The following is a 17122-nucleotide window of genomic DNA, read 5'->3' on the forward strand; positions in this document are numbered from 1 at the left end:
GGTTCCTAGTGATGCCAGGGCTTAGCAGAATGAAGTGCTGTAACAGGTGGGAAATAGCCAAACACATGTCTCTCTATGCTTTTACTGAGGCAATCTGACAGCCACAGAAGATAACATTTAAGCGATCTTTGGTGAAACTTGGAGATCATAAGAGACACACGAGGGGAGAACATTGCTTTAAGTCTAGAATAGTTCAGAGAACTGCAGAGTATTTTTTTAAAATGTATTTTGGCAATCTGCCCCTATTAGAAGGTAGATATATTAACCATATTCCAAAGCACAGGTGTTGAGGTATTCAAGGCGTGAAAGGTTTTCTGACTGGAAAGATTGCAGCCTTTTTGCAAGTGGGGTCAGTGGGCTGTATCCTAGCCATTGAAAGCACAGCTCTATTTAAGCCATGCATAAGAAAGTGCAATCCATTGAAGCCCACAGCCAGGTATGAATGAAAAATGTCCCCAAAGGCCGCAAGCAAATCCATTCCTGAGGCACTCTAGAAGGGATGTCATCCCACAGCGTTAGAAGATCTCCTTGCTATGGTGTCAGAGCCTGCCATCTTTCTTTCACACCTTATAAGGTTATGCTTCTGTGCTAAATGCACCATCTTCCCTCTCTCTGTTGGGAATAATTTTGCAAAAAGAACCTGCTTTCCAGGGAGCTGCATTCTGTCATTCAAACCACGTATGGGGCTTCTGGGTTACTTGGCTGTCACCAATACCCCCTCTTTCAGCCCACATCTGTTTCTCATTTCTTGCACGAGCCTCTTGCGGAAACACATGGCTTTCCTCTTCAGGCAGCGTGCAGAGGGACCCTTTTCCCAGCTTGTTTCTGAATTTGTCCCAGTCTCTCTCTCTCCCCCCCACCCCCAACCACCAGCAAGTTTAATTTGTGTTTGGCTTGTTAAGGCTGTCTTCATCCCTACAGTGTGTATTTTGGATTTCTGTCTTTACCGTACACCCCTTGCCCATCAGTAGATGCTAGGATGCTTGTGGGGGGTTTTTTAACAGTGGCTTTTGAGGATATAGAGCCCCGAATTGTACAGACTTTCATTAAACTCTGCCCCATGGGTTTGGAGATTATGGATATTAGAATGCTGCCCTTTTATGTGAACACATATTGACCAGGAAATTTTGAATCACACTTTTATTAACAACTCCCAAGTGCCCATTATACCCCCCCATCCATATCGATAGGTGTTTACTGTTAGCCACTGCTTGTGAAGGTATAAAAACCCCTTCCAGAGCAAGGTTGCTATTACAGGGCATGCGGATGTTAAAGAGGTTGCTAAGCTGCCTTTGAAAGCACATGAAGGCAATTATCCATTTAAAAAAAAAATCTAATTAAGCAATTTCTTTTTTGCTTTTGAAAGATACCACCCCCTTCCCCCAGAGGGTCTCCCTGGGTGGATTATGTTTTTTTTTAATATTTTGCAGCTCCCTGCTTTAAAATCGTTGCTCAGAGCCTTCTTTCTGTTCCATTCCTCAGTGGTTTTTCCATATCAAAGGTCTGATACACCGTTTCTCTACCTTCTTCCCGGCTAGTCCAGAAATGAAAACAATTTGGTCCCCGTGATGCACCGTTGCCATCTTTTTTTTAAAAAAAAAAAAAAACATATCTATCCATTCAGATTTACCATTTTTTGCCTCTGATGAGATGTGGCTGCGTCTTGGTGTCTGGTGTGCGCTGTCAGTCTGTTCCACTTATGGTCATCATGTGCAAAAGCCCACCGTTCTGACATCTGTGTTACAGGCAAGGGATTTGGGAAAAAAAGCATAGGGAGGCCTTGCGAGCTTCAAAGGTTACACCTGTAATAGGCGTTTTGGATGCACTTACTTTGTCATTCCTGTCTCGCTCTGCCTTCTCCTCCTCCTCTCCCCCACCCCCAGCTTGTTGGCTATGCAGAGAAGAAGCTGGAGCTCTGTGTGAAATGGATTACCCCCCATTCCTCCCTTAGCTTCTAATAACTGCTGGAACAGCTTGGCTTGTTGGAGCACTCCCTGGTGCTTTGGGAGAACAATCTTTTAATAGCTCCTATGACACAGAAAAAGGAGCTATTGCCCTGCTGTCATTTTTTGTTCAGTTTTACAGTCTGCATGTCAGGAGAAAACAGTGAACTAGTTTCCCCGATGCCATTCAGTCACCTTGTAAAAGTGTTAATAGTTACCATTTACAGATGTTCTTGGTGAAAGTATGCTCTCTCTCCCTCCCTCTCTCTCTCATTGGGCAAGCTTTTGCAGACTTATCTCCTGCCCCCCCCCTTTTGTTGTTATTGTTGTTGTTGTTGTTGTCTGTTCTTGGTTTTGGCCCCAGACTATATACCTGCACAGAATCAAGAATTTGGGTCAGCTAAATGTCCTATGTGATGATTTTTCTGCATACATTAGGGAAGAATTGGGATCATTTCCTCCCCCCACCCCCTTTTAAAACGCCTGCCACGTGACTGCCTCCTTCCAAAGTTAAGATAGGAGCTGAGCAGCGGTCTTTTCCCTGAACATGTTCCCATTTGGAATGACAGGAGTAACAGATGATGTGGTATCTATGGATTTTCTTAGTTCTTATGGATTTCTCTTGTCGGTGGCAAGAGATTTGTGTTGGTGATCATGTCAAGACCATCTTTTTCAGATACTGTGAGATATATTAGTTCAGAAGCCTGGGGTAACATCAGATGAATTAATTCCTTCTCTCTACCAATAATTACGCCATTATCTTTGTGTCCTTAGCTATAACTCTGTATTTATTGTCTAACAGCACAAGTGATTACCAGTTGGCATTGTGCATGTTGCTGAAATTTTACTTTAATTGTTTCTTTACTAAATGTCAACAGCCTCATATTTGTCCATTACCACAAGAAAAGATTTTGCTACCTTAAAATAATCCATTCTTTTTAAATTGTTGGATTTTCTTCTTTCATGATCTTCAGAAGCATGGCAAGAGTAATGAAACAGGGTGTATAATAGGTTGGCCTAGAACGGGGTTGTCAAACTTGATTTCATTGAGGGCTGCATCAGGATTGTGTTTGGCCGGGGGGCATTGGAGGGCCGGGAGTGGCCGTGGCGGGCATGGCCATGGTGGGCATTTGACACAGGCTCAAGATGCATTTTTTCCCTTCTCTTCTTTCTTTCCACAGTTCTTTACTATAACCATTTTCCTATCTCTTCTACCAGATATCACTGGCATTTATTACTTATTCTTCATACTTCACTAAACTTTTTATTTCTAAATTTATACCCCATTGTTTAATAGTAAATTGCTTTTCCAGGCAGAAAAGGTATTTATACTATTGTATTTTTATTATTCAACTAATAATAAAAATACAATAGCATAAATAATACCATAATACAAGATCTAACAGCAGAGGTAAATTTCCAGGATAGTAAATAGAAATGGCTAGCAATTATAGATTGTTGATTGTAGATTAAATGGACCTGCAGTATATAAAATCTGGCATTAAACTGTAGTATTAATATAGGATGTTGCTTGTTTTCTATCCAGATCAGGCACTTACTTGAGGCCACATAATTGTAATCTAGTCCAATTCAGTCCTCCTGCAGCACTCTGTTGGCTGAATACGGGCCATGCGGAGGCACCGTGTGGCCCGTTTTCAGCTGGCAGAGTGGTGCAGGAGGCTGGGAAGGCCAAAAACGGGCTGTGTGGGGGCCGCACGCAGCCCCCTTGCAGGCCATTTTGGCTGGCAGAGGCACCGCGGGCTGGTCCTTTGATATTTTGAGGCCAGCCCCGCGGGCCAGATTTAAGCACCCTGCGGGGTGGATCCAGCACACGGGCCTTGATTTTGATACCCCTGGCCAAGAACAATGTTTCCCAACTTGATGCCATCCAAATATATCAAGTTATATATTCTGTAATTGATATTGAGCTTTCCTTAATTTATTATATTCCTCATGAATTGGGAAATAATGACAGTATAGGTAAAGAAAGAGTCCACCAAATTCAAAAGACACCAGCTTGGGGAAAGCTGAAGGAATATATGTCTTCAATTTTAACTCTAAAAATTACCACCAGACCAAGAGTGGCAACAGATTGCAGAAAATACATGCACACACAAACATACCCAGAGCAAACAATAAACTTCATTGCTGTTTTCCGCAGCATCTTTTCTCAATAGACAAGTATCAAAAATGGTGCTACTTCTTTCCCTTTGCTAGTTAAAAATAAGCATATGTATGTTTTCCAAATAACAATTTCTGTGTATCCCCTCTCATTTTTTTCTTTCCTCAAAATTTGAAAAGAGTAAAAGCTTCTTAATATGTTTCTCTCCTTTCATAGAAACTAGAGCATTGATAATGCGAGAGAAAAGGTGATGTCGGTTGATATTGTGGGATAAGTGCCTTTATCTCTCGCACATAAGCTGTAGTTTTGCTTCATTCATTCATTCAATTTCTATAGGCACCCCTCTCAGTCAATGATTCTGGGTGGCTTACAATTCAAAAATACATTACAATTCAAAATACCAAAAACATTTTAAAACAGTAAAAACATGTTTTGTAGGGGATTGATTGTGAGAAAGGAGTGGGCCTGTAGTTTTTCTTACTCCTCGTTTTACCTTGTCCTTAACATCTTTTCCAGTGCAAATTGATAAACCGCTGCTTGTACTGGCCAGCCTGATTTCCCTTGCTTTATAACAAAAGATAATTTCTGGGTCCAACATAGTTGCATTATTTTTTGCTTAACTATTTCTTTAAATTATGCATTTGGTGAAAAGTCTTTCAACTCAGCGTTCCATTTGTATTCTCCAGCTTACAGGTAGTCCTCAATTTACAGCCATGTGACCATTCGAAGTTACAACAACATTGAAAAAAGTGACTTATGACCGTTTTTCACACTTAAGACTGTTGCAATATCCCCATGGTCATGTGATCAAAATCTGGATGTTTGGCAACTGGCTTCTATTTATGATGGTTGCAGTGTCCCAGGGTCATGTGATCGATCACCTTTTGCGATCTACTGATATGCCAAGTCCATTGGGAAACCAGAATCACTTCACAACCGTGTTACTAACTTAACAACGGCAATGATTCATTTAACAACTGTGGCAAGAAAGGTCGTAAAACGGAGCAAAAGTCACTTAACAACTTGTCTTGCTTAGCAAAGGAAACGCTAGGCTCAGTTGTGGTCATAAGTTGAGAACTACCTGTACTGAAGAACACAAAGAAGTTTGTCTTTGCACTTTATTTGGATTATGCCGGGATAAACTGCAAGGAGCCCAAAGCATCGCGGTTATATTTTTCTCGCAGGGAGCTCTTTACGTGAAATATTCCAAAATAAAATCAGCTGCCATTGTGGTTTTGGAGGCCGCAAAGAGCATCAGAAGATTTTGCTCCTGTAGATTTGAATCGATTGCAATGCACTGGGCCAGGTAGCGCAATCCTCATCTTCCCGGGAGCAGAGCTGCTCCCCTTGTCAAATTCTTGGAGAGAGGATTGGAAAAGCTTTTAGGGTTGCTCACTCATGATGAGATTTTATTGCAGCCCAGAGGGACAGAGTTGGTGGGCCATTAAAATAAAAGTGGATGCTTCAAAAAACCCCGTGGGAAAAGTCCTTCCCTCACCCTGCCCTAATGCAGTCAGAGGAGTAGCTTGGGTTGGCTCAGTGTGTGAGCTATCATTCAGCCACCGGTCCTTGGGTGCACTCCCAACATTTGGGGTTTTTCATCTCTTCCCCCCCCCTCCCTCTTTCTGCCTAACTCTTCCTGAGCCCCGAGATCTTTTTTTTTTCCCCCTGCTGTTTTTGTAAGCTAAGAAGCTTTTACAGCCTCTTCGCCTTTTTTCCTGTCAAGCCCAGCACCCCTCATAAAACATTAAGAGGCACAACATTACTGTAACATTATCCAAAGGGACCACAAGGGCGACTCTACAGTTTCAGTGATTATTACACATCCTGGGCAAAATGTTTCTCTCCAAACCACATATAGCCCCTTATAGATTTCCGAGCAGCATGAGAGGCCGTTAATTCACGCCCTGATGATGAACTTAATTTTGCTTCCTGCTGAGAAAATGACGGCTTTGAGGCAACTTTGTCTTATTACAGAGTGGAGACTTTTTTTTTTTAATCTCTTTTTTCCCCCTTTTGTTTTGCTCTTGAGTGTCTGCGCTGCATACATTTGTGTGTGTGTGTGTGTGTTTCTTATATATGCAAAGCCAGAGGTTTAGATACAAGCTTACTAGTTATGTTCCACACTGTTGAACACAACTGGAGCATTAATAAATTAATGCCAAAACCCCTCCACCTTATCAGAGGGGAATAGAAAGCTGAAATAAACGAATGTGTTGTATCTATTCTGCTTTTCCCGGCGTAGCTGCCGTTTAGCCAAATGACCTGGAGAAAATCAGCTTGTGACAGACCAACATTCTAGGCCAGGTGAAAGGATCCCGGTCCAGGTGATAAAGTTTAATTCCTGGTAGAAGCTGCCAGGGTTATTCCAGAAGCTGCTGAAATAAAGATTAATCCAGGGCTTGCCACTAAATCCTGAATTTAAAAGGGGAAACATACATGTAACGTGTGTTCCCTTTTAAATCGGCAACTCGCTGACTGTGCCTGAAAGCTGGCCCAGGTCATTTGGCTGCACAGCAGTCATGCTGTGAAAAACGGGAAAGATAGTGTCCATTCCCTGTTTCTTTCCGCTTTCTATTCCCCTCTGATAAGGTGGAAGTCTCTGGCATTAATTCCTTAAACGCTTCAACCCTGGGTTTTTCCAGTGTGGAATGCAACTAGCAAGCTTGTATCTAAACTTTTGGCTTTGCAGCTGTATTTTCCCTCTTGAGTTATTGGTAATCAGGGTTTTGGGGAGAGACAATGTCCTTGTAAATCTGCACAACTACAAATTTCAACACGTATTACATCAAATCCACTATTTTTGTTTAAAGTTAAGTTCCTTTAGACATAGTGGGGGTGAAGAAAACTTGGAGGTTTGCATGCAATGCATTTTAATGGCTCAAAACTGCTTCACTCTGGGGTTTCCACGTGGCCCGTCGAAGGGAAAGCATATGCCACTGTGATCGAAAATTGCATGCTACGTAGATCTGAGTTACGAAACAACAGTATTCCCAGAAGCATCCAAATATACATGTATGGTTTGAAAAGTAGGGTTTTCAAGGTAGGGTTTCAATTGGCCATTCGTAAAGGCCATGCTAGCTTGATTTTCTGGGAACTGTAGACCCAGTGGTAGGCTGGAGCCAGCTCATACAGGCTTGCAGGAGCCGATTGTTAAAATTTTCTGGAATTCTGTGAGCCACTTGAGAGCAAAGCTGAGTCACAATGGAGCATGCTGATTAGCTGTTCAGTGGCTAGTAGCGCAAACACTGTGGCAGCAATGGATCTGGAGAGCCATTTGCTAAACATTTACCAGCACACCACTTATCTAGACCCAATGTATATTTGGAAAGTACCAACTTGGGGAAGATTGATGTATGTGGTTTCCTCCTCCCCCCCCCCCCCCCGGCCAATCCCATGTGTGATTTAACCTTCTTTGTCTGGGTTGGGCTTCTTGGGTCAGAGAGCAACTTTTCAATCTTATGCTAAGAAGTGCCAGTCTTTTTTTTTTTTTTCTAAGCAGTGCCAGTCTTGTTGCCCATTAATATTTGTCCCCATCCTTTTTTTTTTCTTTTTCTATTTCCCAAGTCCAGATTTGGGGCAACTTTTTTAGCTGGGTGCTGCCATTGGGGCATATGATGATTGCCTCACTGAAGCAAATGAAATTTGAGGATGTTTTTATTCTCTTTTTAGAGTTTGGGAAGGCTTGTGGAAATAGATGTGACAGGTATTCCCGGTGACCTAATGCATTTGCTTTTCACAGCAAATTGTAAAAGAGGTAGACACTGCCCTGTTGAAAACTATCATTTTGTTGCTGATGTTGCCGAGTTCTGGGAACTGCAAAAAATATTTCATAAGTGGCCCAAGGGCTTAAGGGTGCTCACTCCTGTATGGGCCCTAAACGGTATGGATAGAACTCAGCAGCCTGTCTAGCAAGGATAATGGAAACACAGTGATTTCATATTTAAAACAAAATGTATCATATCCTCATGTTGTCACATAAGAGCTCCCCGGTTTAAGGACGTTAAGCAGAGCCCTACAGGATTCTGTCCACATTTTCTCTGAAGAATCTCAAGTTTAAGGCGGGAAGGGATCTGACTCGCAGCACTTGGTATTCTGGTGAGTGGATGTGTGAGACAAGTGCTCTGACTTGCTTTCTTGAATCTTGCAGTAGGTAAAGAGTGGCCTTGCCTTGAGAAATCAGATTTGACATATATTTAGCATCAGATCCAACATTCAGAAGCCACTGTGCTTTAGGGGAAAGTTTCCCAAATAATCTGGCCAATGAGCCATACCAGGCCTTAAGCCTACATTGTCTTACTTTTGGTTTTCAATTTATCTAAATCAGGAATGGGCAATTAATTTTCTCAAGGCGCCCCATGAGAAACTGGGACTGTTGTGGAGGGCCGAACCAACAGGGCTGTCAAGGTGCGTAGGCATGCACGCACATGCATGGTATATATGTATGTATGTATATAGCATGTGTATATGTGTGTTTATGTATGTGTCTGGGTAGATATACACTTTCTCTTGAGAGCAGGCAACAGAACTTCATTTTTAATGTGGGCCAGTGTGCTCACAGTAAAAAAATGACAATAAAAGTTATCTTATCTTACATACATAAATTGAGAAAATAAAAACAATCCAAGTGGGCCAAACAGGAGCAGCCAAAGGGCCGAATGTATCCAGGGGCCGTAAAAGTCTTGATTATAAAGGTAAAGGTCTCCTGTGTCCAGTCATGTCTAGGGAGTGGTGCTGATCTCCGTTTTTTAGCCGAGGGAGCTAGCGTTGTCCAAAGATATTTTCCATAATCATGTGGCCAGCATGACTATACGCTGAGGCCAGTGGTGAAATATGAAAATTTGTTACTACCGGTTCTGTGGGCATGGCTTGGTGTTGGGGGGGGGTAATGTGACTGGTGGGCATGGCCATTTTTTTTAACTTTTAAAAGCATTTTTTCTACAACCTCTTCAGGGAAGAGGTTGTAAAAAAATGCTTTCAAAAGGCTCTGACGATCCCAGCTGAGTTGCCTGATTGGCAGAGGCTTTTTTCTTTTAAATGCCTCTGACGATCCAAGCTGAGTTGCCTGATCAACAGAGGCTTTTTTTTTACTTTTAAAAGCATTTTTTTCGGCCAAAGAGGTTGTAGAAAAAATGCTTTTAAAAGTTAAAAAAAAAGCTTCTGATGATTGTGCTGCTCAGCTGGGTATGGGAGGGGGGCAGGGATTTTTGCTATTGGTTCTCCGAACCACCCGCCTCCATCGCTACCGAACCAGGAGCATTTCACCCCTTGCTGAGGCGCATGGAACACTGTTACCTTCCCACCAACCAAAATGGTACCCATTTATCTACTTGCATTTGCATGCTTTCGAACTGCCAGGTCAGCAGGAGCTGGGGCAAATAGTGGGAGCTCATGCTGTTGTGCAATGCTCGGATCTTGAACCCGGGCTGTCAGCTTTCCAGCAAACAAGCTCAGCATTTTTAACCACTGAGCCATCGTGCTCCCTTCAATCTACATTATATGCCATTGAAATCACAACATCCCCGACATATTCTGGGACCCAGGGACAGCCAGTCACAGTAATTTCAGCAGAAGACTTTGAGGAATTGTTGTAGCTACAGACTTTGTTTTGTATTTGCTTCCTCTTGCATTTCTGGAAATACTGGTTACCTTTCTTATATCGTGGCTGCCAGACATTCATATTGTCTAAATATAGTTGCTTGCAAGTCAGTCAGTTTCTATTAACTTGCAAGTATCAAAAAAGTCTCTGAAGTCATTTTAATTGTGCCCTATGCTGGTGCTTTGCTAATCTGCCAAGTTCCAAAAGGCTGTGGGTTCTTGTTTAGTTGTGGTCCCTGACAATGTTCAAACAGTTTTAGAAACCCAAAGGTTGCTAATCGTATGTATCCTAGGTAATGTTTTCTTCTACCCATCCTCTTTCCCTGATAGGTTCCTTTGAACAAAAAAAAAAGGGGGACTATAGTTTGAGATTGCTCGTTCATTTGCTTCTCGTTGCCTGTTGGTCTCTAGCTAATCTGAGCCTCTGATGACTAAACCAGCCTTCCCTAATCTGGGTTCTCTCCAGACGTATGGATTTCAAAATTTTCCAGCCAAGGAAGCCGTTGTTAAAAATTCTGGGAGTTGAAATCCAGACACATAACAAGAGCCCCAGGTTAGAGAAGGCTAGGCTCCCCTCTTCCCAAAATGGAGCAACTGTGTTCTTTTAGACTAAGTTGCGAACAAGAAAGAGAGCGAGAGAGGAATGAGGAGGATGCAGCTTGAATGGAGAACATCTTTCCCGAGGGCTCTGTGGAACATGGAGCCAGCTTGGCTTGGAAGTAGGACTTTGGCTGTAATTCTTCAGCTGCTTTGCTTTCTCTTGCATTTGGTCTCCTTGACAATGCTGAGGCAGCTGTGTGAAGCCAAGCCCTCCTGTCTTCTCTCCCTCCCCCCCCCCCGACCCCCGTTCTGTTCCTGGCACCCATGGGCTACCTTGTGTACCTGCTGAAGATCATCTGCCCCACTTGGAAGGTGTGTGGGTGGAGGCAAAGTTAACGTTCACAAGGAGCCGAAAATGAAAATGGGACAGGGTGGAGAAGGGTGTTCACGTAAGTGTGAGAATGACTATTTCAGACTTCAACTCTGCAGGAAATGCTTGGCGTGACTTCAGCTGCCAGAAGTGAGGGAACAGTATGAACTTTTTTTTTTTTTTTTTTTTTTTGGTAAAGCTAACTTCTCAGGCTCTTTTGCAATGTAGGCCCCTGAAAATGGGAGATTGAGTCTTCCTGTTCTCATTTACTCACTCTTTTTTTTTTTTAAAAAAAAAAACGACTTTCAAGGTAAACGTCTATGGCTTTGTTTAGATGGGGGAGAGGTTGGATGTATTCTTAACCGTTTAGTCAGTAAAGCAGCTGGAGGTGAGAAGGCTCTGCCCCATCCACCTGCAGAATTTCAAAGCCCAGGAGTAGGACTGTCACTCTTCCTTCTTGCTGCAGGCTGCTTTCCTGCAGAGAGCAGTGTCAGGCTTTTAAACTGGAGGCATAATTGGGAAAGCCTGAAGCCTCATCTGTGACACCCTGCCTCCTGTTAATTCTGGTTTTAGCAGAGAGTTCTGCCTGTATTTGCAAGCAGGGAGAGATGCTGGCAATTCCTACAGCAAGAGGCCTGAATAAACAGGCCCCAGACAGCCTTCAGCTGCCTCCTTTCTTCACTCTGCCTTTCTTTCTTGATTTTCTCCCTTCTGGGGATTTCTCTTTGCTCTCTACCGCTTTCGCTTCTATTGTAAACCAACTCCTTAGTATGTTTCTTCTAGGTTTGCTAATTCCAGCAGGTAACTTCCCTTGGCCATGCCTAGCATCTTCACACTCACGCATAGCATGTAAATGAGCAAGAGCAATGCTGCCATCTAGTGTCCACTCATCCCAAACAGCAGCATTTTGTTTGTTCTAACAATCCAGCACAATTGTGCGTACGTGTTTGTGTGTGTGTGTGTGTGTATAAAGGAGAGCTGTGATTACTTTTCCTAACTCTTCTACTATAAAATGGAACAGGGTGTGTGTTTGAGAGAGAGAGAGAATTTGATTAGTGTCACTTCTTACACCTAGAGTCTCTTGTGTTTGCACTTGCACTCATATTTCTCCTTTTCCTTGTGGAGGAAAATGGCAGTACGGTGGTGTATAGATGAGGAAAATGGCACGGGGTAAAAGGGAAGGTTGCCTCTTCCCAAGCATAACTGATACCATCAAACTAACAATCCGTTTTCCACGGTAGTTGCACTTTATTAAAAACCGAACACAACAGGCGATATAGCCACAAGAGAGAATGGGAAGCTTGTTTGTATGCCAGATGGGGAATCTGTTTCCTTAATCATTTCTAACCATGCTTTTCAGATCAAGCCCCTGCAGTTCAAGAAGTGGCTGATAACCGTGACAGACCCAAATTGGTGAATGAGAAAGAAGAGGTGGAACAGCCACAGATCAAAGTTCCCATGGATATGCCTAAGAGAGAAGACAAGGAGAAACCAAAGGAGGAGGTACAACTGGACCGGCCTGATCAAGGTAGCGTAGAATTAGAACTGGAAAGAGGCTAGAAATATTGAATTCAGAGAAGCAACAGATCCGCAATTTGTTCTAATTTTTGGTTCCCATTTATTTGGTCAGAGAACGCTGTAGACACCACTTTATAAATCTGTGTGAATTGTACTTCACCAAATGTGTTGCTTTCTATGCCGTTCTTGATTGAGAGCCTGTGTTTCTTTTCATACAGGCATTGCACAACCTGTGGGAGAAGCCCATCGCCATGAGCCACCAGTGCCACGTGATGGGGTAGCAGTGGATGAGGGTCAGGACCGGGAGGAATCTGAACAGAATCGGCCACCAGCAGACAAGGATGTCCTGGTAGAAAACAAGGCTGTGGTGGAGAAGGAAGAACTTAAAATTGTTCCTAAACAAGCCGATGAAGAGAATGGTCAGAAAAAGCTGGAAGACCAGCCCATAAAAGACCCCAAGCCAGTGCCAGAGGGGGTTGCACACAAGGATGATCAGTCTCCTCACAGAGATGGTGAGCTAGAAAAGCAGAATGAGAAGAGAGACAAGGCCGTGGGTGGGAAGAACGGTGCCAATTTGCAAGTAGTTGAACGTGGCAAAGAAAGAGTGAAATCCATGGAGAAGGAAAATGAAGCACGTATGTACTTTTCTCTGCTTCTTTTGGTTCCAGGGAAGTTTAATGTATTATTTGATCTTCTGAGATTTTTCATTTATACACTTGACATAAATTATTACAGAAATTTATTTGTGCCATAGAATGCCTGGAAGAACTGCAGAGACAATTAAAGCCACACCCAGCCTGAACTGCTAAAGTCTGAGCTGGGCTTCTCAGGAATTTTTCAAAATTCCTACTCTTATCGACCTGCCCTGTTCACAGCTGTTTCTTTGCCACAAGGCTTCTATCTTTTTATTTACAATGTCCACCTTGTGCCAGTGTTTTCTCCCACATGGTTACATCCTAGCTTTTACTGAAAGAAAGAAGTCTACTTCTGCAATAAAAAAAAGGTGGATTTTATATCCCAAGAAAAATAATTATGAATTCCTTCGCTTATGTGTCAGAGGAAATGTAAAATTTTATACCGATGAATTCCCAAGTTTCTGCTTGCCGTGACCAAAAAAAAATCACAATTTTTCATTGCGTGGGGGTACCACTGAAGAGCCGTTTCAGTCATTGTTTGGGAAAGGGGGTGCACTGAATTATTGGCCATGGTAGATCCTGTGGCTTGGCTCTTGTGCAGTTCTTCACTTCTTTGCTAAGCATCAGGTGCTACACCATTCTGGTCATTGGGGATTCAGAGCCAGATCTTGACAGGTGCCTCATTGCATAAGTGTCCCATTGCATAGCTATCCAGGGCTAGGGCTTGCATTTTAATAGGCTTAGGCAGTTAGCAGTGGTTTCTTGCCAGCAGGCTATAATGCTGTTAAATATTTTTTATGACTTTTTCTTCGGCAATCAAGTTGGATAGAAACTGCAAAGAGAATGGAAGGGGGGCAGGGACAGGGGCAGAGAACATCTGTCATTTTCTTTGCTCCATCCAGGAAATACCTGTGTGTTTCTTCTTTTCAGATGATAAAAAAGAGGTAGTTTCTTCAGAGAAGTTTGGTCCAGCCCAAACTGAGCCGAGAGAGGTTCGTAATGCAGAAGAGAAGTCAGAGAGCAAGCTCGAGGGTAAGCATTGTCCTTCCTCCACAGAGCAGATGTGTATACATATGCACATGTGCACTCACACACACACTCACATGCACTGAGGTTACCATCTGCTTCCCTGGCAGCCTTTGGTGTGTGGGTGTTATGCTGTATATGCCTAGGCCAAATTCTTTAATCGTACTGTGAAGGAGATACTAGATAAAAGCTAGACTGCAAGGCCAGGCAATCTTGTCTTGAGATAATCTCAGAACATGTAATCTGAGGCTACAAGCACCAGGGCAATGCAATCCTGTCATTTTGGTGAAGGGCAAATAAGCAGCTCTCGTAGAGCCATTTGCTGGTAACAGAGCCACATTCCATTTAAAACTACAGCTAAGTGAAGGAAGAGCCTTCTCAACCAGGGTGTCCTCAAAATAGATATGATTGTATTGAGGGTGCATCTGAATAGGCAATATTTTAAAATAGAGCAGCCTCACCTCTCTTCTTTTTTTCTTTCTTTTCCCCCAACACTTCAAAAGTCGCCAGCATTAGGAGAGCTGTTGGGCTTCAGGAGCTCTTCCTATTTCAGTCAAAACGCAGGGCCTGCCAGTCTTGACAACTTAAGACATAACCTCAAAGCAGGCGCCTGTTAGACGTCCTCAAATTCTTGTTTTATACACTGTATGACTGTGAAGGCCAGAACAGTAGATTTCCTAAAAATAGTTTTGGTCTTGCCAGTTCTCTTGTGTTTTGAACATTCCTATATACATTTTGTTCAGCAATCCTCCAGGCATATAAAAATGATTTTGTCTTCTTGCCAGTCAAAATCTCCTGATTTCCCTAGACTGTTTGCCAATGGGGTTAATGCTAAGACAAACTGATTATTACCTTATATCCCTTTTCTCTAATCTGTACCCCTACTGGCAATTAACTTTACATTAATTTCTTCCCCATTGCCTTGATAACATTTAATATGTTTATAAGTTGCTAGCAAGAGATCACCAGGTTGCTGATATATAACTGTTTGTTCCAAAATACATTTGCTTGTTCTGGAAAAGAGTAGTTCTTTCTGAACTGTCTTGTGGGGCCCGAAACTGTTCTGAACTTAGTAATGCCTATGATGTTCAATGAAGCACTTGTATTCTAAAGTAAGCATTTCCTATTTAGTTTAGTGTAGGTAACAACCAGGACTCTTCCAGTGGGTTTTAAGAACTCTTGGATGCATTATATCTTATGTGTGGAGTATGTATGCTAAGAATGAAATGGTTGTGAACTCTGAGGAGAAAAGAAAGATTTAAAAAGAAGCAGATGTCCCTGTAGTAAAGAGAAAAAGCTGCATTAAAAAGATGTGAGAACTTGACAAAAGCAAGAGGGCAGATTTCTCCCAAATTGATTTCCAGATATGCTGGAGTTATAGTTCCTAGAATTCCTACCCTTTTGTGTTTTTCGTTGCCTTCAAGATACCACCTTGATATTTCCTGTTTATAATGCAGTCTTTTCAGCAGTCCCAAGAAGGTTCCACACCTGTTTCCACTCTGATTCAGGTGACTCAAGATACAGACGAATCCCCAAATGGCCTCAAGGAGTCAAGGAGTCGCAGAGTGCTAACAACCAACCCTCAGAGTGCTAAGAATACAAATCCTTCCATTCCCCACCAGTTAAACCAAAGAAGTTTCTTGGATGAGAAGCAAAAAGTTTTCAAAGGGGAAAAAAACCCAAGAAAGTCCATTCGTCTTTTTTTTGGGGGGGTGGGGGGGAGAAGCACCTTTGACACAACTATGACCTGGATGATTGTGTATCACCATAGACATTTTGCCTTCAAGACAGCTTTTATTTGTGCCACACATGGAAAACTCCCATGTAGTTTTCTTGGCAACTTTTTGGGAAGTGGTTTGCCTTCTTCCTAAGGCTGTGAGAGAGACTGGCCCAAGGTCACTCAGGGGGTTTTGTGTCTAAGGCAGGATTCACACTCTTCTGGCTTCCAGGATGATTCTCCCCTTTCATCATGGTTAGTGAGAATTCTGGGTGCTGCGATCCTAACTCATGGAGGACACCAATTTGGGGGAAAGTTGCTATAGAAAGCTTCTTAGGATATTTATATATGTTCTCACTTGCTTCCTATGAAACAGCAGTGACCACATTATCTAAGAATGTAAAATTGCTCTAAATAATACCCAAGTGAAACAGGAAATATTCCTAAACTGTTTGGGAGGGCAGGACTGCCCCTTTTAAGTCTACTACTTTCCCTATAGTTGCTTTACTTATTTAATAAATCAGAACAGATAGTAAAAAGTAAAATTTTAAAATAACAAAAAGGAAAAAAATGACACCATACTGCAATAATGAATGCCATGCCTCTATAGATGTGGGTGTCTGTATAACCATATATGAACGTTTTACTTAAAGGCGTATTTCTTTCTAAGTTCAGTTCTTTTGACTGTGTGACTATGAGAATCCTTTTGTTTTTAAATTCCCACTTTCCCGGTTTTTACTTTGCAGCATGCCAGGATGTGCTGTTTGCTGGGATTATTACTTGATTTTCCTTTGGGACAAGAGTTCCTTTTCTGCTTATTTGCATAGTATGTTGTTGAACTTCATGGCGTAGATCAAGAAGGTTTGCAAGATGATTCAGGAATGCCATAATAATTATCCTTTCTGGCAAAGCCTTTCTAGAAGGTGATTGGAAATCAGACTTCTTGAGGCCCGTGCTTAAGAATGAGCGTGTTACCTCTAGATTAAAGAAGCACAGAATATATGTGCAAATATGGCAGAGACCATAATAGGCACAGGAGGCCTTCCTGATTTTCTCCTTGAAGATGTACAGTAGATCACATGGATAGATTCCTTTCTAGCCTCAGTTTCTTCCTCCCCTTCAGGAGATGAGGAGAAGCAGCTAGATCATGCCGCCCTGTTGCAAGTGATAAAGGAACAGCAGGTTCAGCAAAAGCAACTCTTAGATCAGCAGGCAAAATTGTTAGCAGTGATTGAGGAACAACACAAAGAGATCCACCAGCAAAGGCAAGAGGACGGAGGCGAGGAAAAGCCAAAGCAAGGTAACCCACCCACCCACCCCCAATACATAAGTATTGTAGAAAGTTGCTCGTGGACCTGTTATAAAATCTGCTCAGAGAAATGTCCCTTCTCCAGTGCCCTCTCCAAGCAATAGGTTAAAAGCTCTTTTAATTCTGGAAGCTTAAGAAAGCAGCCTGCTTCATGATCTGAACATGCTAGCATATATATAAATAAATAAATAAATAAATAATTTTATTTCTATACCGCCCTTCTCCCGAAGGACTCAGGGCGGTATACAGCCTATTAAAAGCACAAAGACAGACATCAGTTAAAAATAATTAAAATTATTAAATAATTTCGGCTCAGATTTAAAACCCCAAAAATTTAAAACACC

At 42.4% G+C, this 17122-nt stretch overlaps 1 protein-coding gene across 6 annotated transcripts in view; it reads left to right on the forward strand.

Annotated features, from left to right (window-relative positions):
* SLC38A10 (solute carrier family 38 member 10) overlaps positions 1–17122 on the forward strand; it is a 92754-nt gene that overhangs the window by 70584 nt on the left and 5048 nt on the right. For 3 of the 6 annotated variants that reach the window (XM_034412768.3, XM_034412771.3, XM_034412770.3), the window contains 4 exons: positions 11934–12101; positions 12310–12726; positions 13657–13758; positions 16593–16769. In XM_034412768.3, coding sequence (XP_034268659.2) covers positions 11934–12101; positions 12310–12726; positions 13657–13758; positions 16593–16769 — 864 coding nt within the window. The remainder of the gene's footprint in view (positions 1–11933; positions 12102–12309; positions 12727–13656; positions 13759–16592; positions 16770–17122) is intronic. The other 3 variants (XM_034412769.3, XM_087887070.1, XM_087887069.1) reach the window with 1 other exon arrangement.

This window comes from Pantherophis guttatus, chromosome 2, assembly GCF_059756535.1.
Source record: "Pantherophis guttatus breed Tessera chromosome 2, ASM5975653v1, whole genome shotgun sequence".
NCBI classification, from domain to species: Eukaryota; Metazoa; Chordata; class Lepidosauria; order Squamata; family Colubridae; genus Pantherophis; species Pantherophis guttatus.